The 21,429-nt window shown below is 37.5% G+C and overlaps 1 protein-coding gene across 1 annotated transcript in view; it reads left to right on the top strand.

Moving 5' to 3' along the window:
• The window catches only part of DMD (dystrophin), a 2,170,472-nt gene that overhangs the window by 1,836,555 nt on the left and 312,488 nt on the right, over window positions 1–21,429 (top strand). The window contains exon 60 of the mRNA XM_011957103.1: window positions 9,899–10,045. Within this exon, the coding sequence (XP_011812493.1) occupies window positions 9,899–10,045 (147 nt within the window). The remainder of the gene's footprint in view (window positions 1–9,898; window positions 10,046–21,429) is intronic.

Consider the following 21,429-nt stretch of genomic DNA (forward strand, 5'->3'; position numbering starts at 1 on the left):
TTAATGGTTTATGGATTATTACTTACTTTTAAGGAAGTTAATGGCTTTCATTAACTGCCATTTTGCTTCATTTTGTCATATATAATAAAAATTTTTCAGACAGAAAATACTGGTATTTTTTTCTGTTTCCTTAGCAACCTAAAGGTTTGAATACTAACCCCTTACTGGATGTATGGTTTGCAAAATATCAATTGCTGCTGCTATGTTCAACTTGTTCTTAAAAATAAGCATGGCCTGCTTAAATGACTTATTTGTACTCATTAAAAACCTTTTTGTGTTAATTGTGCATATTTTGTATTTAGCCTCTGTGAAACACCCATGAACTACCTTTTTATTTGTTTTAATTGTGTCATTGGAAAGCTTGCAGTGTTTTGTGGGGTTTTTTGTTTTGTTTTGTTTTTTGGGTTTTTTTTTTGGTTTTGCTTGCTTTTTGTCTATAAAGGGGAGATAACTGGCAGTCGGAGTTAGGATTAGAGAAACGTTTTCCCAAGGAAATTAAAGTAACTAAAATTTGTTCAAGTTTCTTCTTCTATAAATTGTACTTATTTTGATTTTTAAAAATTGTGGTAAAATACAAATTACATGAAGTTTACTATCTTAACTCTATTTAAATGTATACTTCCATGGCGTTATGTACATTTATGTTGTTCTGCTGCCATCACCACCATCTCCAGAACTCTTCTCATCTTGCAAAACTGAAACTCTGTGTCTATTCAACAATAATCCCCGCCGGGCATGGTGGCTCACACCTGTAATCCCAACACTTTGGGAGGCCAAGGCAGGCGGATCACCTGAGGTCAGGGGTTCGAGAACAACCTAGCCAACATGATGAAACCCCATCTCTACTAAAAATACAAAAGTTAGCCAGGTGTGGTGGCGCACACCTGTAATCCCAGCTACTTGGAAGTCCGAGGCAGGAGAATCGCTTGAACCTGGGAGGCGGAGGTTGCAGTGAGCTGAGATCGAAATCATGCCACTGCACTCAGCCTGGGCAACAGAGTGAGACTCTGTCTCAAAAGGAACAAAAAAGAAAACACAACAATAATTCCCCATTGCTTCCTGCCCCCAGCCCCTAGAAACCACCATTCTACTTCCTGTCTATAAATCTGAATACTCATTTCTATATCTTCTTTGGAGAAATGTCTATTCAGGTTGCTTGCTCAGTTTTTAGTCAGGTGATTTGTTTTCTTGCTATTGAGTTGTAGGAGTTCCTTGTGTATTTTGAATACTAACCCCTTACTGGATGTATGGTTTGCAAAATATCAATTGCTGCTGCTATGTTCAACTTGTTCTTAAAAATAAAAACTTTTGGCCGGGCACGGTGGCTCAAGCCTGTAATCCCAGCACTTTGGGAGGCCGAGACGGGCGGATCACGAGGTCAGGAGATCGAGACCATCCTGGCTAACCCGGTGAAACCCTGTCTCTACTAAAAAATAAAATTAGCCGGGTGAGGTGGCGGGCGCCTGTAGTCCCAGCTACTCCGGAGGCTGAGGCAGGAGAATGGCGTAAACCCGGGAGACGGAGCTTGCAGTGAGCTGAGATCCGGCCACTGCACTCCAGCCTGGGTGACAGAGCGAGACTCCGTCTCAATAAATAAATAAATAAATAAATAAATAAATAAAAACTTTTCCTTTGTGGTCAATACTTCCCTGTTCCTCATTTCCAAATTTTATACATGAAGGAAATATGAGCACACAGAAAAGAAAGAAGATGGACACTATTAATATGGCCAAGATATAATTCGGCTTTTATTTTAAGAACATTGGAGTTAGAAGCTTCATAGAAAGCCATGTCCTAAAAGATGAAGAATTATGATCAATGCAAAGAGAAAATGTTAAAAAGAAAAAGTTATCCTTTTATGTTTGGGTATATATTCTTTTTCGATATTGTAAAGAGAAACTAGAGTTTTTTGTTTTTGTTTTTGTTTTGCTTTTGAGACAGAGTCTCGCTCTTGTTGCCTTGGTTGGAGTGCAATGTTGCAATCTCAGCTCACTGCAACCTCCACCTCCCGGGTTCAAGCCATTCTCCTGCCTCAGCCTCCAGAGTAGCTGGGACTACAGGTGTGCACCACCATGCCCAGCTAATTTTTCTGTTTTTACTAGAGACAGGGCTTCACCCTATTGGCCAGGTTCGTCTGGAACTCCTGACCTCAGGTGATCCACCCGCCTCAGCCTCCCAGACTGCTAGGATTGCAGGCATGAGCCACCGTGCCTGGCCGAGATTGTTTTTCATAAAAAGATGTGGATTCTTTATGGAAAACACGGAGCAGTTAATTGCTATTTTTTTAATGCCACAAATTTGGAAGTGTGTTGAGTCTGAGAAGAAACCATACTTAAAATCTAATTACTGATAATCGCTTGGGAAATAAAAGCCCTAAATTTCTTCATGCCTACAAACTTGATATTGTTTTCCTAAGATCTTATTTTTTTTACTTTAACCTTTCTTAAGTGTTTCTGATTATGCTAAATCTAGGCCATTAGTTCTGAGTCTGTTTCATTATTTATATTCTTATTCAGTTTGTTCGTCAAAAGTGTTCATGCCCAAATATGAAAGTTTACAAGAATTGCCCTGAAAACTGAATGCAAGGAGACAATGAAAAAAAACTGCATAATATTTTGTCTTCAGGCTATCACAATAAAAACTGTTGCTGGAAAAAAAATGCAATCACATCTCTACTTTTTTTAAAAAAAGTACATGCTTCAATGGCATAATTTCTTGTCAGGAATGTCTCTACCAGAAGCATAAGTGATGCTAAAGGCAGAGGGTTGTATTCACTCAGTCTGCAAAGTATTCCCTTTGTCTTAGCTCCACGCAGTCCCTCAGAATTTGGCAGAAACGAGGGACTCAACTTTAGAGAAAGAGTGACAATCCCAGTTTTGTTAGAGAGCTATGAAATAGCCCCATAGTGTTAGTAATGAGAATTCACTTAAGAAGTCTCCTGCAGGCCAGGCGCGGTGGCTCAGGCCTATAATCCCAGAGCTTTGGGAGGCCGAGGCAGGTGGATCACCTGAGGTCAAGAGTTTGAGACCAGCCTGGCCAACATGGTGAAACCCCATCTCTTCTAAAAATGCAAAATTAGCCGGGCGTGGTGGCGGGCACCTGTAATCCCAGCTACTCAGGAGGCTGAGGTAGGAGGATCACTTGAACCCGGGAGGTAGCAGTTGCAGTGAGCCGAGATCATCCCATTGCACTCTAGCCTGGGCAACAAGAGTGAAACTCCACCTTGGGGAAAAAAAAAAAAAGGAAGGAAAGGAAGGAAAGAAAAAAAGGAAAGGAAGGAAGGAAGGAAAAAACAGAGAGAAAGAAGTCTCCCGAAAAAAAGAAAGGAAGAAGTCTTCTGTATAAAAAAGGAAAGAAAGAAAAGAAGAAAGGAAGAAAAGAAAAGAAGAAAGGAAGAAAAGAAAAGAAAAGAAGTCTCCTGAAAAAACAAACAAACAAACAAAAAAAACTAAAATGTAAGTGCTTGACAACTGAAGTTCAAGGGTAATGGCTATCGGGAAAGCAGATGAAGTTAATCTAAGTAGTTGATGCTGTTGGTGCCCCAGCCAGATTCGTTCACTGGGTCGGTGCACCCATTCCTCAGTGACTCTGAGTATTGGCTGCTAAAGCCTCATGGTTTCACCCCTTTCCAGAGAACCTCCCTCAGTCGAAAGTAAGCCACCTTGACTGGCACGTTCCACCACACCTTCTCGCTTAAAACCACCAGGGGTACAAAGGGACAACCCCTTTGTCTCAACATGGGACCTGCTGTTGTACAATTTGTGGTCTGGAAATTCCCATGGGGCCAGAGACCCATACCACATCCCAACTTAACTTTCTTGCCCTGTCTTCCTGCTTCTATCACTCCCTTTTTCTTAAGAGCACTCAGACTCTGCTTCTCTAAAACCTGGATGAAGGCAGTAGGTATTGGAAAGAAAAGCTGTACCTACATTCTGGGCACCGGAACAGTCAGGGAACCAACCAGAGTGAAAAGTCAAAAATTACAGATAACGATGGAAGTCTCCGAGCCTGATACATTTCATGAAGGGCTTGCTTACACCCCAACTTGTGTTTCTTTTTAATTGTTTCAGCAGCATTTGAGTAGCTCATTCTGCCCAGGTTTTTGAGAGATTCCAGTAGGCCTCTGATCCTCTGGAAAAAGCGAAATACAATCCTTGACTCTCTTGGTCCCATGAGGATGATATATCTGCTGATAAATGCAGAAGCTGCAAAACACAGCTGGGCTGTACCTGCTGCCAATTCCTGGGTAACTGCATTCTGTGAGGGCTTCCCTGAACCACATGGAAGAACCCCAGGATAAGTAGTAAACACCAATATTTATAGGACATGATTTCTAATTGCTCATCCTTGGCTTCTCATGACTAGCTCAGCATGAAGAATGCTGGGACTTTTCCTAGCAACTCCTCTTTTTAGGCTATTTTTCAAGAGTCTTGCTTAACAAACATTTGTTTGACAAGGATTCATGGTAGACAGCAATGCTATTAGTCCCTGCTTAAGTAATATTTGTCATGTAAATTTATCTGCACAGTGTATGTAGCCCAAGAATAACACTTCACTGTTGGAACCTAGTAATTCTGAATTTGTAGTAAGTGAGATAGGACCTCTATGAGTTAGCGGTTAAGATTTTGGGAGGAATATTTAACATCCCTAAGAAGGGAAGTTTTTCAAATGCTGAGAAGCACTATATATATTTATGTATATATAGCCAGATATATAGATAGCCAGATATATATATATATATATATGTGTGTGTGTGTGTGTGTGTGTGTGTGTATCGCACCATTTATAAATAAACTCATAAGTGGCAAATCCAGTAGAGCTAATGTGAGCATCCCAGAGTCTCCCCTCTCTGTCGCTTGTTTGTGCACCTACTCCTGCTGTGGCCTTTTATGGATTATCCTGGACCTCCACAACTGACCCCTCTACTTTCTCTCCATCTACAAGCTTCATTTTGCTTTGCTTTCCTCCTAATCCAGTTTAGATTCTACGGTATGTTTTTTCAATTACATCCTGGCTAATATTGAAACTTCCTTATCCCTAAATGTGTGAGCCACAGTCATCCGACGAAACCCCAAACCTGGATCAACTGTTTTCTCCATGCTTACATGCAACACTGTTGGAGAAAATGAGAAAGTCAGGCAGATAGATTCTGCTAAAAAATGTTGAACCTCATCCTCAAGTGGGCCCTCAACACTGTTTGCCAACCTCATTACATTTCTTAGGTCAACTCCCTCTCAGTCTCTATTACGATTAATTCAAATGTTCCCACTCACCCTTAATTCATGTTTTCATTCAGTGACTATTCATTGTACACCAGACACTGCACACTATGCCAGGCACTGCAGACTATGCCAGGTCTGTTGATTCCTACTTCACAGAGGAAATAAAACCCCTCCAAGCAGAATTCCCTCCATTTACTCTTTCCAGTCTTTCCAACTGACCTTCTGTGCTTTGCAGTAGGAATGTTCTCTTAACTGTCAAGTCAAAATTCCTCTCTCAAAAATGAGATTCCCTTGTTAATAGACAATTCCTTCCTTTTCTTAGAAAAGTAGTAGATGATTGTAATTTTAAATGTGTATTTGAACAAATCCTTAGCTACATAAAGATAAGCAAAATATGACAGGCAATTTAATTTGTATGAGGAAAAAACTTATTATATCAGACTTACATATCATTCTAAATCAGTACTTTTGTATCTATAATCAGACAACATTTAATGAACTGAAAATTCTGCCTGCATGAAACTAGTCATAATAAAATTAGACTTGGTTTGCTGTTTCATGGAGAACATATTCCAGATGTTTAAGTGATTCAAAGAAAACCCACCGTATAATGGCTTTCTTCAATGTTTTCTCACTAACTGCTTCCAAGCTAGAATAACACCTAATGCAATCCTGATATCATTTAAATAGCACATTATATTGCTCAGCATTAACTCTGCTTTTTGACATTTTAGGTATAGTGTTTAATAATTTAAACACAAATTTATGTGTGTCATATTAAAAGCTCTAATCTGTGAAATATAGCCAAACCAATGTCACATCTATTTAAATAGCAAAGTACCTGTGTTCACCCTTCACAGGGTGAGGGTCTTGTGACTCTGTGTTTAGGTGGCCATACTTCTTGTTATGTAGGCTTCTGGGCACTGAGAGCCCACAGCAATGAGCCATCCTTGGGTGGTACAGAGCTGCTACCAAAACCTGAGTCAAATGCCAAAGTGAAGACTGACATGAGCATTCTCCTGCCTCCTTTTCCTTTTTATCTTTCCTACCATCTGTTATCTCCTTACTTCCACCTTCATGTGTTGAGTGCCCTCATGATTTCTAGAGGACTGAAGTCCTTTAGTCTGCTCAGCCCCATCTAGAGATTTCCCTGAAGTGAACCTTTGCCCCCAGTTATCTGTTTATCAACTGACCTCGCACCAATCAAAGCTTCCATTGTCAAATATTTTAACAGAAATTTAGGAATTCAGATTAAACTGAACATTTGGCATTTTTTCCTTTTTTTGTGTGTGTTTGTTGAGACAGAGTCTCGCTGGGTCACCCCAGCTGCAGTGAGTGCAGTGGTGCCATCTTGGCTCACTGCAACCTCCACCTCCCAGGTTCAAGCGATTCTCATGCCTCAGCCTCCCAAGTAGCTGGGACTGCAGGCATGCACCGCCACGCCCAACCAATTTTTGTATTTTTAGTAGAGACAGAGTTTCACCATGTTGGCCAGTCTGGTCTCGAACTGCTGACCTCAAGTGATCCACCCTTCCACCCGCCTCGGCCTCCCAAAGTGCTGGAATTACAGGCGTGAGCCACCACGCCTGGTCTGGGTTGTTTTCTTCATCTTTAGCAGTTGTCTTGTTCACAACTACTTCAACAATATTTATTTTCTTTTTCTTTTTGAAGCAGCTTTCCAGAGTACTTGGCCTGGTTTTTATAGAAATCATAACTTTTTTCTTTTCTTTTTAAACTAATATTTTTATGATTTAGGAGATATTTATGAAATTATGTAGTCACAATAGTTACTGGCAAAGATAGGTTTGAGAACATACACACAACTGACGGTTGTAAAAAGTCAACTAATGGGAGCAGAAGGTCCACACATACTGACGGGCACCTCGAACATTTTATTGAGGCTGTGCGAGGTTCCCATCACTGCTGTTTCACAAAGAGAATGAAGACTTTGGCTAATTTGGTGAGTCTTAAGTGGAGATTAGTTAAGAGAACTTCCATTATCATTGCTTGAAAGGAGAAAAAAAAAAAAAAAAAAAAGAAATGACAAGATCTTATGGTAAACTTTAAAGAAGAAAAGTAAATTTTAAAAAGAAAAAAAAAGAGAGGAAAAGGGAGAACATTGCAATTAATTATGAGTACCAAAACTTATTTTTGAATCCCTTTCATCCTCCAAAACATTGATGCAGGATTAAAAATGTGTGCTCAGGAATTTGGGGGAGAAAATGAAAATCAAAATATTCTAATAAGAGACATTTGAAAATGTACATTGTGTCACCGAAAGGGAACTGAAATCTAGATATGACTTAACGAGGTAGGATAATCAGCTTACTGGCTTGAGAGTCTTGCTTGTAAAGAGAGATGATTAACACAAAGGACTCACCTGTATTACTGAAAGATGCTGCCTACTGGCTTGCCCTCTCTGTAGATGTTCCTGTTTACAGTTCCCCCTCACATGATATTTATTTGTGGCTGCTAGAAATGCACGTTATTATCCAGAAGAGAATGGTTTCATTTTGTAATCGTTGTCCCTGTCCAAGTTTCCCCCATTGACATTTAAGAAATCTGTTTTCTAACCTTTCTATTATGCGAAACAAAATTATTATGGATCATTTCCTTTTAGAGATAAGTATTCATATATGCGGATTTAAACCACCTTTCTCCACGGGCACTTATTCTGATACTTTTAATCCATGTATTTATTCATAAGGAAATGGAATAATATTTAGTATCAACCCCTATAAAACTTTCTGAATCTCACACTGGTTCCAATGACATTCCACTAACATGAAGTTGAATAAAGATGAATACATCACATATGACTTTTTTTGGACATGTGTGGTCAGAAGGGGCTCTCTTTTGTTTGTGTTTATTAATATATAATTCATATACTTTAAAATTCACTCTTTTAAAGTGCACAATTCAATGGTGTTTAGTATATTCACAAGGTTGTGCCACCATCACCATTGTTTAATACCAGAACATTTTCATTATCCTCCAAAAGAAACTCCATGATTGCTTAATGTAATGTTTTTAATGATCACTTTTTAAAACTTTAAGTTAAACAGAGCGATTATCACAATGTCTTCTATTATCTAAGAACTACATAACAGTCTTATACTCTATACAACACCACAGTTTAGTGAAGTATTCGGGTTGATTTGAGAGGATAATGTCATTCTTGTTTTGAATGTACATACTGGCTCCTTTGATTTGGAGTGGGAAGAAATGCAAGGCTCATAAATGAGGTCAGTGTAACCAATGGTTTTATCAACATGGTGAACCAGACAGAGAAATAACACCTGCCCAGATCAAGCGAGTCAAAACAACACGTATAATCAAGTAAGTGATGCTGTCCTTGTACACAGACATTACATTACACAAACTGTTCTCCTAAGTGAGGGAATTTGTCCCTTAGAAATTGCTTATTGGAACATTTGGACATCACGCATCATGTTAAAGATCCATAAATGCCATCTCGATAGGGTAGATATGATGCATGGTAATATCCTCCCCATATCTGCATAGGGTTCTTCTGCTCAATGGATTGCTGTGATGTATTGCATCAGAGACTTCTGCTCTAGTGCTTCAGAGAGAGCTGAGAAGCCCCTCGGGAGCCTTCTGAAGTCATTGCTACAAGGACTAAAATACCAGGAGATCAGGAAGTTATTCTTAGGGACTTGACAAAATATCCTACTCCCTAAATGAAACTGTTATGATGTGGTTGATGCAAAGTATGCATGCAATATTTTATGACTGAATGTATCTTTCTATTGTAAAAAAAATTAAGGATCCATTTCTGGTTGTGACATGAGTAGAATTTAGAATCCAGCAGCAATATATTTTTTCCTGTTACTTTGCCAATCCAGAATTTCTTAGGGGAAGCATATAGTATAATAGTTAAGAATATATATTGTAGAGGCAGGCAAACCTGCATATATGTATCCCAGGTTCCTCAATTTTTACCCATGAGAGCTTGGCAGGGTTTGTTTGTTTTGAAAACAAACATTTGCAAGTTTGTTTTCTCATATATAAAATTAAAATTCTCCAACTACTGGCCTCATAGGATTGTTGGAAAGAAAGAAAATCAGTTTATATATGTATAGAGTTCATCATGGCATTAGGCACCTAGGAAGTGCTCGACAAATAGTAGTTATTCCTCCATTGACAAATATCCATTATTATTATGCTACCATAATAGACTGTCTTAGTCTGTTCCAGCTGCTATAATAGAAATGCCATAAACTGGATAGGTTGTGAAACAACAAAAACGTATTTCTCACTGTTCTGGAGGTTGAGACGTCCAAGATCAAAATACCAGCAGATTTGGTATCTGGGGAAGGCCCATTCCTCATAGAAAACACCTTCTCACTGCACCCTCACATGCTGAAAGGAGCTAGCTAGCTCTCTGAGGTCTCTTCTGTAAGGGCACTAATCCCAAAAAATCACCTCCCTAAAGGCCCCATCTCCTAATACCATTGCCTTAGGTGTTGGGATTTCCTTTTCTTTCTATTTTTTAGGATTTCAACATAGGAATTTGAGGGGGAACACAAACATTCAAACCATAGCATAGAGCAAACATTACTGGCACCGCACCCTAAAGAGAATAAGCCCAGGTATCAGTTCTTCTTGTTTTAAATATTCTCATCTTCCAATTTGCTTTTGACTATTGTACACAGGCACTTCGAGGAGAAATTGCACCTCTGAAAGAGAACGTGAGCCACGCCAATGACCTTGCTCGCCAGCTTACCACTTTGGGCATTCAGCTCTCACCATATAACCTCAGCACCCTGGAAGACCTGAACACCAGATGGAAGCTTCTGCAGGTAGGCACATAGTAAACATTGTTGTTCTTTGTTACAGTAAAATAATATACAGATACAATTTGTAAAGAACAATGAAAGTACTTTTTCATTTAATGTTCATGGTAATATTTGTGAGGATAGGATATTTTATATTAGTTTATAATTCCCATCTAAACATTTTCAAATTATTAATATTAATTTTGGAAACAATGAAAAGTTAGAGTTTAGTATAATTCTTAGTCTGTTTAGTGTTGCTATAAAGGAATACACGAGGCTGGGTAATTTATAAGGAAAAGGTGTTTATTTGGCTCAGTTCTGCAGGCTGTACAAGAAGCATCTGCTTCTGGTGAGGGCTTCAGGCTGCTTCCACTAGTGGCAGAAGGCAAAGGGAAGCTGGTGTACAAAGATCACACGGCAAGAGAAGAGGAGAAAAAGAGGGAGGGGAGGTGCCAGTTCTCCTGAAAACTGCTAGAGCAAAACCTCACTCACTACCGTGAGAATGGTACCAAGCCATTCATGAGGGATTCGTTCCTACAACCCAGACACCTTCCACCAGGCCTCACCTCCAACATTGGGGATCAAATGTCAACATGAGAGTTAGAGGGAACATCTAAACTCTGTGTAGCAGTATTCTTACAATAAACATAGAAAATAATGCTGAATCATGATGGAAGAAGTGAATTGCCGCCATGTAGTTCCTTTGTACTCTTACTGCTTGGATTCTTAAAAACATCTTTCCCTTTGGAATCCTAATTTAAACAAGAGTCAGTAGTAAGATATGTCCAAAAGTCATCTAAAGGAAGAGCATCCTATCACAAATTTACATGTGCAAGTTTTTCGTAGGTTTGCACAATAAATACAGGGAATGTCAGTGTGCTCAAGGTCACACTTACTAGCTGTGGGACCTGGAGCAAATTACTTAACCTTTCTGAGCCTCAGTCTTTCATCTGAAAAAAAAAAAATGGGATAATAAAATTATCTACAATATCAGTTTATTATTAGGATGAATAAGTCAAAATAAATGGAAAGTGCTTAGAAGCAAACATGCCAAATGATAAACACTCTACAAATTCTAGTTCTTGATGATATTATTATTATTATTATTATTATTATTATTATTATTACAGTACACAGGTTTTGGAATCTAACATATTAGCTGAGTGACCTTGAGGCCACTTAATCTCTCTGGTTGTCCATTTACTCATCTCTAACATGGTTACTGTAACATTGAATGAGTTAATTCACGTAGGGTAATGGTTGTAATGGTGGAAGAGATGTGTCTACCTTCTCAGTGTGAAGGACACCATGTTATACCCCAACACCCTAAAATTAGTTTAACCATAGAATTAGAGAATCATTTTCTCTCCTTTCCAATTTCATAGGATGCAGAAGGATGCTCCTGAGGAAATTGGGTTTAAAAATACTTGCTTTTAACTTTTTAATAAGAAAAATATAATAAACCAGATCACTTTCCTATTGTCAGTCCATTTAGGGGTGTGATTGGAAGCCCTGTTAAAGAATTGCTAGATCTTTAATAAAAGTAAGTTGTAAATCCAAGATCTCTTGAGATCTCACATAATTTAATTCTTGTCGTGATGGATAGTCCTGAAGTATTTGTATTATAGATTGTTATAAGTGGCATTGACTAAAGCAAGGAAATATATTTAAGTGATTATATGCCTTTCTCTGTTTGCTCCATAGTGGTTGAGTACTATTAAAATCTTATCTGTTTCATCCTTAGTATGTTTTTCATCTTAAGTATAAATAAGGAAAGTAATAAATGTCCAAAGGAAACCAATGCCCACATTAGTCCCATTTAAGTGCTCTAGAATTATATTTTATAACTTACTTTAGAGAGTAGAATGCCACATTTGCTTTCAGAATGTGGTAAAAGATTTGTGACAGTGGCATGTAGATTTCCAAATGAGGTCAAAGGATTATGACTAGTGGAAAAAGTTTTTTTTTTTTTTTTTTATCAATGCTAAGTGATCCATTCTAGTTGCACCATTTATTTGCATGTGAGGTATGAAAAACTGTTAATAGTGGCCGCAGTCAGTGGCTCAGGCCTGTAATACCAGCATTTTGGGAGGCTGAGGCAGGTGGATCACCTGAGGTCAGGAGTTCGAGACCAGCCTGACCAACATGGAGAAACCCCATCTCTATCAAAAATACATTAGCCGGATGTGGTGGTGCATGCCTGTAATCCCAGCTACTTGGGAGGCTGAGACAGGAGAATTGCTTGAACTCGGGAGGCAGAGGTTGTAGTGAGCCGAGATTGCGCCATTGCACTCCAGCCTGGGCAAAAGAGTGAAACTCTGTCTCAAAAAAAAAAAAAAAAAAAAAAAGTTAATAGCTTAATATGTAGCCATTCTTTACAGTGAATAAAAACTTGGTTATAAGTACAGGAAAACACATGTAAGGAAATAGTATGATATAGCAAAGAGCATTGGAGTGACTATTCGGAGGTCTAACTTCAAACTTAAGTTCAGCCATTATTTGACCATGTTATTGTGGGAAAGCCATTTAACCTCTCTCAGCTTTAATTCTCCTCATTTTTTAAACGAGGAAATTTATTTTGTCTAAGGTCACATCCAGTTCAGTCCTGTGATTCTGTCTCTAGATATCTGGGGGAGATACACATTTGACAGAATTTAGTTTAAAACCAATGAAGTTGCTTTCTTTATTCATAATACAAATGTGGCTTGTTGAAATTATATTTCTCCTTGTATAACTCTAACTTTTAAACTCTTCATCCCTAAACCCACATATACACAGCCTTCTCCTATTAAACAGTTCAGTTTGTGGTATCTGCTCTATATTGTAGCAAATTTCATGTTTCTATTTGTTAACATGACCTTAAAGATATGCTTAAAAAGTGTTTTTAGCAGAAAGCTGATAAATCCAAGGTTTTGGTTTGCATATAACCGAGTCAAGTTAGTTTCATTCTTTTCTTTGATGATAATTCTGCTACATTATAAATGTGAAGCCTTGTTCAGAAAGAGAAGAAAGCAAGAAATGAAGTTCACATCAAACAATTTTTTCCTATTACTGGAAAAGCAATTCATACGTCCTGTTGAGAATATTTTATATTTAGAACAACGTATGTGAGGCTAAAGCATTTTCCAAGTTCTGTGGCGGCAAGCTTGAGCCCACCACTATTATGACATAATATTTTTTTAAATAGTAAATGTCAAAAAAGACATTATATTTCTATGAAACTAAAGAATTTAGTCACAATGCTGTGTCAATCTTTAAATCGTGATAAAAACCAAGTACAAGTTCATCTTTGCCTCTGTGTGCTAAGACAAAGAAAAATCAAAAAGTAGAGAACTGTCCGGGTATGGTGGCTCATGCCTGTAATCCCAGCACTTTGGGAGGCCAAGGCAGGTGGATCACTGGAGGTCAGGAGTTCACCAACAGCCTGGCCAGCATGGTGAAACCTCATCTCTACTAAAAGTACAAAACTTAGCTGGGCATGGTGGCGCATGCCTGTAATCCCAGCTACTCCGGAGGCTGAGGCAGGAGAATCGCTTGAACCCAGGAGGCAGAGGTTGCAGTGAGCTGAGATTGCGCCACTGCACTCCAGCCTGGGTGACAGAGCCAAACTCCGTCTCAAAAAAATAAATAAATAAAATAAAATAAATAAATAAAAAGTAGAGAACTGGAGTGGTAGAAAGGTAGATATAAATCTGAGAAAAGAAAAAGAGTCTTAAATTTGGGCAAAATAGTGTAACAGAAAGATTAGAGTTACATACTATCAGTCTGTGTGTACTTGATATCAGAATATCCTGGGTTCTTTGCATTATCCATTCATTTAATTTTCAAGGAAAGCCATGCTAGTTTTTTAGCTGTCTGTAATATCAGTCAAAATGGTGAAACCAGTTAAGAGATGTGACCACCAAACAATACAGTCAGAACCAGTCACAATTTACCTATGTATGGAATCAATGTATAGAGAGTTCCAAATTGACTTTGAATCTTCTAATAGAAATGTAAGAGACATTGGTTTGCCTGTTTGAAATTTTCTGTGGGAACGAAGTCCTATTTTCTTCCTCAGAGTAGACACATTGGTATGCATGTTACTATTTGACCATTTGACTGTTTGTGGTGTAGGAAACCATCACTCCTTGCAGTTACAAAAAGTTCTCATGTACATTCTCTCATCTAAGAATCACAACCTTGTGATTTTGTATTATGATTATCTATTATCATTATTCCCTTTTACACGTAAGAAAACCGAGGCTTAGAAACATGAAGTACCACAGTCACAGTCACATAACTTGTATCAGTCAAGATCTGACTCAGGTTTTTTGAACTGCTATTCCCATGCTCTTTTTGTCTCCTCTTCTCAAAGTCCTATTAAGTTTGGACTTAACAAAGCAATACCGGCTGGGTGTGGTGGCTCATGCCTGTAATCCCAGCACTTTGGGAGGCCAAGGAGGGCGGATCACTTGAGGTCAGGAGTTTGAGACCAGCCTGGCCAACACGTAGTGAAACCCCATCACTACTAAAAATACAAAAATTAGCTGGGTGTGGTGGTGTACGGTTGTAGACCAGCTACTTGGGAAGCTGAGGCAGGAGAATCGCTTGAACCCGGGAGGCAGAGGTTGCAGTGAGCTGAGATCATACCACTGCACTCCAACCTGGGCAACAGAGCAAGACACCATCTCAAAAAGAAAATAAAAATAAAAATAAAAAAAACAATACTTTAAAGCTATTTTAGACATACAGGTATAAAATACTTCACTTTTTTACATATATCTTCTTTTTTGAAATGCTTCTCAGGTATATTAACTTTTAAATCTTTCTTTTATAAACCAATGGATTAATGAACCCAGTTCAGTGTACCCCTTAAAAATCACACTTGTTTCAAATATAAAATTTTAAAGCATTATATTCCTCATTGCCTTTAGAACTCAGCAATTGTACTAATATCAACCAAAAATGATTTCAATGAATCAGCTCTTAAAGCCAAACTAATGCTAATATTTGACCAAATAGAAATGAATATCTAAACCAGGTGAGAAAAAAGTTAAAATGATGATAAACCTTTCTAATTTTTAAATGGTACACACACTGAGTAATGTAGTCAATCTCTTTGTTCACCAAGCACAAGTAGTATATAAAGGAATATTATACCATTTTTCTTTACTCATGAGTAAACTCACAAATAGCACAAAAGCTGCAAAAACACCTTAATATAAGGAGTAGGTGCTTTCTTGACTGTAGGAACTCATGGAATGCAAACACCTTTAAAAATTTGAATAATATGAAGGCATTTCCAGTTATGAGATTCTTTATATATGTCAAAGAACAGTATCATAAATTATGTATGTTTTTTAAAGGTTTCCTAAGATTCTTCCAAAGTCATGTAGACATCATTACACTCCATCTGTATACCTCTGTGGTAACTTGCTGTCACAGGGATCTAGAACCTCATCTTTTGCACACTTCATTCCTTCTTTCATCCCTTCCTTCTTTCATTCGATCAACACTGATTGAGCATCTACTGTGTACATAGAAGACATTGTAATTATCCTATTTGGTCCAAGGACATACTAAACAAAACTCCCTTTAATGCTTATGCTATATTAAGTAAAGCTTTAAAGATGGATTCTCTTTTATTGCTTCCATAATGACCCACCCCTCTCGTCCTTTCTCAGTGTTAGAAACCAGAAATATACATACTATCATAACCCTGATACTACAAAAACAGTACCCATTATTATCTCGGGTTTACAAATTCTTCAGTAATTTCTTATTGGAAACTTGGTCTATATAGTCATAGTAGTAAACTTTGTGAGAGGATATGATGGGACCATAGTTAACTAACCAATAGGAGTATTTGTGTGGCTTCGTTTTAAAAAAAAAATGAACAGTTTTTTTTTTTTTCAAACAAGCAATTTTTACATCAGAGCCATTTATATTCTCTACTTTGGTGAGATAAGATTTTCTAAGCAGGTCTTTTATCTGTATCTATGTATGTTTGTTCTTACCATCATTGAGCACAGGATTTGATCCTTTAAATGTATTGACAGATTTTGAACATTTTCCTCATATCTTTTTTTAAATGATCCTGTACTAATCATTTTCCATTATGGGGTCACTTCTGGACAGAGTGCCTAGCCATCTGCTCTTACAAATAACGTGGGCCTATCACTAACCGGGGATAAGGAGAAGACATCTACCGATGTCTTTCTAGCATGTCCTTCTTTGACTTTTTCTTTCTTTAAGAAGACCTAAAATGATTCAGCTTGTGGTTCTACCACAGAACTCAGGAAAAAATGATAAATATGAAGCCATTCTTCAAATAAACATGTTTTCCTATATTAGTTGTTCTCAAATTTTAACAAGCATCAAATTCACCTGGAAGGCTTATTAAAACACAGATAACTGGGCTCCACATCCCAGCTTTCTGATTCAGTATGTCCGGTGTGGAGCTCGAGACTCTGCATCTCTAACAAACTTTCAAATGAGGCTAATGCTGTTGAATCATGGACCACACTTTGAAAACCCCTGTTCTATGTTAAGTACTTGTCAGCTACAGACAAATTTAAAAGTTAAAAATATATATATATGACTTCTGTAAGACACTGTGAAGGGTTTAGACTCTGGGGAAATTAAGTATAATGCCATCCCAAAAGCTCTGTGTTGGAGGAGTGTTCAAGTGCTACAGAATCATGGAGAACCAAGTGCTTAACTTTTCTATGAGGCATAAAGAGGAAGATAAAGGGAAACGTGAAAGATGAAGGGAAACTGTTAACAGATCCCCAGAAACACAATTTGCTGCTATATGGATTTATATTTACTGTATTTCAGATCACATGGTCTAGAAATGTGCTGTCCAGTATGATAGCTGTATATGGCCATTGAGCCCTTCAATGCAGCCAGTCTAAAGTGAGATGTGTTATAAGTGATATATACTATATATATATGTGATATATGTGTTATAAGTATTATATATATGTGATATATGTGTTATAAGTGATATATATAAGTGATATATATATTATATACATATATAATATATCAGGATGCAAAGACAGTACCAAAAATATATAAAATATCTCATTATTTTTATATTGATTACATGTTGAAATGATAGTATTTTTATGTATTTGCTTGGGTAAAATGTCATAATGAATATCATTCATTTATTATGATTATTCAAACTTGGTTATTTTTCTTGAAAATGAATGAAGTGAGCCTGTCGCTTCAGCTAAAACAATGGACAGTGTTTCTGCATAATTTTTACATGTGCCTACTAGAACATTTAAAATTGTACATGTAGCACTCGTTATATTTCTATTGGATAGCATTGGCCTAAAAGTAGTTTTCAGAAATTTAGTATCGGGTGAGGCCTGCAATTCTGCATTTCTATCATGCTCCCAGAAGATGCTGTCTATTTGTAACCACATATAGAAATTCATTCCCAAACTACAGATCATAGAGTTTTACAGAGAGGTGTAAAGATATATTTTGCATCAAGCATTGTCTGCAGCTTGAATACAAAATTACGTTGCCCATATACCACTAGTTTTCATAAGTAAAGCAGTTGTGTTATAAAACATACAAATTTTTATCAGCTACTAGCCTTTTCTCAATTAGCAGATACTAAGTAGTACTTTTATTATGTGGCACTTCTCCAGTTTTTGGAATGTTAATGAGAAATACACAGGGTTAAAAAAAATTAGAAAGCACCTCTCCCAAAATATTGCAGTAAGATGTAGGAAAAAGTGCTCTAACATATTCTAAACTATAGGTTGCTCTTATATAAATATTTCAACTATAATATCTAGTCTAATGTGCCCACTGGCCGGAGTTTTGTAAAAGCTAAAAGTAAAGGAAATAAAAAGAACAAAGAAGAAAGAAGAATGTGTTTGTTTTTGAAAAGGTTAGGTCACAGAAGGATTTGTTGATATTAGGAATAGAATGACCCGTGAGAAAAGGACAATTAAGTTCCCGGAAAACATCTTTTCAGTAAGGACAGAATAATAACTTATGCTTAACCTCAACTCTGTTAGGGAAAAAAAGGATGTAAACAAAACCCTTTAAAGAATTGAAGAAGGACAGTATAAATTTAAATGCCCAGGATAGTGACCACCCTTAGAGCATACTGAGGTCAAAGCATACTGTCAAACTTAAGAACATTTGGTTTTCAGTGTTTGTACAACTAATTGTACTTTACTCAAGAGGAATGTTATTGAAATTGCTCAGGTAACCTTGACAATAATGTGGCCCAAAAATATTCCAGAGTCTGTCCTTCTCACCCTAGGAGAAGAATGGTCTGGTTTTCAAGGGAATTCTCTATTTTTGTTTATTTGTTTGTTTGAAGGTATCAGGATGTGTGGAACTACAGGGGGAAAAATGAGTGATGTACAGAATGTGATGAAAAAATTATATGAAGTATAAAATGGGAATGAAGCCATCAGGAGCCAAATAAATATTTATGAGTTTAAGAGAATGAAAAGCATATCATTATTTTCAGATATTTTAATTAGGCTACTTGATTGCTTGATCTTTATATACTAATTTCTAATTGGTTTTAATCGGGAACTATTTTTGCTAGTTCTAAGGCTAGCTATTATGGTAATCCATGTAAGTATGTTTATTATTGTTTTAAAAAATGGAATGTGTTCCTAGTAAATGTGTTTAAATAGCAAAATGTATTTATGCATGCATGCATTTATTTTAGTTTCCTGAGATCTCTAGTTCCTTACTAGAAACATGTACATAGTTCCAGGCATTTAAAATTGCCATGATGGTCATGTTTTCTTGCCCTTTTCCCTTATTCTGCAACTGACATTTGCCCTTGCCTCCAGTTTCTCACTGCTTTATTCTTTGTTCTTGTAAGTGTTCTTGTCTCTCCAGGCTGACCTCTCTCCTTCCCTGGAGTTTGACCCCGCCCCACCCTTTCTTCTGCATTTGTTTGCACTGGTTGTTTTCTTCATTGCCTTTCCCACTGTCCCGCTGCGTGTGAAACACTCCGCCAGTAGCTGCCCACAGTTCCCATGCTACATCATACCCAGCATTCAAAGAGCTGCTGTTCTCACATGGCCGCCAGTAAGATTCCCCACTCCTCCTTCACAGCACATTCCTCTCGAAAGTAGAAAGAATCCCCTTTCAGGCCACATGAAAAGCTGCATGTTAAAGCCAACTCCATAAAGAGGAATGGAAACTAGCATATGAAATTCAGAAATGCTACTTTTAAAGGTGAATACCACAAAGTGAATTTCAAATTACTACAGTTTATCTTAATACTTCTTTATTTTTATAAATTCTATAATGTCCTTAATATATGAGCACTGTGATATAAGTTGTCCTTTCCCTTAATATATTAATTAATTTACTAAAGTAGATGGGAGGGTGGAAATATAATAAATTAGAAGATAATTATTATATTAGAAGTACAGCCTTTATACATAATTTTACTTTATTCAGACAATCAATGTAGTCTTATGATATAAATTTGAGAATCATTTGTTTTACTGAGCATTACGCTTACTGAGATTAATAGCGAGAACTTATCTAGCACTTACTGTATGCCATTCACTATTCTAAGCACTTTGGCATGTACTAATGCTTTTAAGCCTCACATAACCCAATGAGGGAGGTACTATTTTTATCCTCATTTTACAGATTAGAAAAATGAGGAGCCCCAGGGTTAAGTGACTTGCCTGTGGTCATGTATCAGGTAAGTGAGAGAGCTGGGATTTGAACCCAGACAGTCTGCCTGTGGAATCTGTCAGAACTCCTAGCTATGCAGTACCACTCCTCTGATAAAAAGTTGAATTGACATGACAACGTTTCCTATTCATTTATGATTCGACCCTTCAAACAAAAAGAACAGCATCTTTCTCACATTTATTAATTTGTCAGGAATCACCTGGATCATGAGTTGAGGAAATTGAAAGTAGGAGGTTTATGTGAATTTCAGACCATGATCTCAAGAATTGCCTGTTTAACCCAGAACCTGAATCATTCACAGATTAAAAACTAGAACCACTCTTCTGTAGGACAGGAGGGTTTAATCATCAAACTCTCGCTGAAGTGAACAGAAATACTCCTTTGTTCAATCATTCATTCAATACCTATTTTCTTCTGGTGTGTACTCTTTACCAAACTCTGTTTGAGATGATAGGGATTCAGTCATAGACAGACATTCTCTGCCCTCATGGACGTTGTAGTTTGTTGGGAAAACAGACGTTAATTTTTTAAATCTCATAAAATAATTACAAATGTATCAGGGCACTACCAGAATATACAATAAGGACCTAAATATGTGTGTGTGTGTGTGTGTGTGTGTGTGCGCGCGCGCGCGCGTGTTGGGGTTAGGGTGAGAGGCAGGAAAGGGCGATCAGGAAGCCCTCCCAATAAAAGTGACCTTTGCCCGAAATCTGAAGGATGAAGACAAGCTGAGTGACTTTTCTATTCATCTATATCTTTTGTTTTAAATGGCCTGAAGCCCGGGACTAACTAAACAGAGTTGTAAAATTCCGGTATGTAAATTGAATAACTAGGGATCATTTGAAGTAATGGACTGCAGAGTTAATGTATAATTAAGTCACATCTAGGGAAGATTTCCCATCATTGTCACAGACAGCATCCTGTTTGCTTTCTTCACAGCACTTACGAAAATCTATAGCTATGTGTTTGGTGGCTTATTTAATGAAAGTCTATCTCCCCTATCTGAATGTGAGCTCCATAAGGACCGAGGCCCTGAATACCATATCTACTGACATTTGGCAGTGTCTTTCATATAGTAAGCATTCTATAAATGTCTTGAATAGATGAATGCATAAAACTAAGTTAAAACGTTATTGAAATCTATAAAAATAAGCAGAAAGTTATACCAGAGGAGAAAAAATTAAGGAAAAAAACTCTAATTTCTGAAGATATAGTACTTACTTCTAAATCTGTGGCTTCATAAGGTTAACCAACACTTCAATAATTTTGCAAAAAATCCAAGAAAAAAATGGCTGGGTGTGGTGGCTCATGCCTGTGATCCCAGCACTTTGGGAGGTCGAGGTGGTGGATCACCTGAGGTTGGGAGTTTGAGACCAGTCTGGCCAACATGGCGAAACTCTATCTCTACTAAAAATACAAAAAATTAGCTGGGCATGGTGGCAGGCACCTGTAATCCCAGTTACTCAGGAGGGTGAGGCAGGAGGACCACTTGAACCCAGGGGGCGGAGGTTGCAGTGAGCTGAGATCGTGCCACTGCACTCCAGCCTAGGCAACAGAAAAAGACTCTGTCTCAAAAGAAAAAAAAAGAAAAGAAGAAAGAAAGAAAGAAAAGAAAAGAAAAGAGAAAAGAAAAGAAAAGAAAGAAAGAAAGAAAGAAAGAAAGAAAGAAAGAAAGAAAGAAAGAAAGAAAGAAAGAAAGAAAGAAAGAAAGAAAGAAA

The sequence above is a fragment of the Colobus angolensis genome, unplaced genomic scaffold (assembly GCF_000951035.1).
Source record: "Colobus angolensis palliatus isolate OR3802 unplaced genomic scaffold, Cang.pa_1.0 Scaffold434, whole genome shotgun sequence".
Lineage (NCBI taxonomy): Eukaryota > Metazoa > Chordata > Mammalia > Primates > Cercopithecidae > Colobus > Colobus angolensis.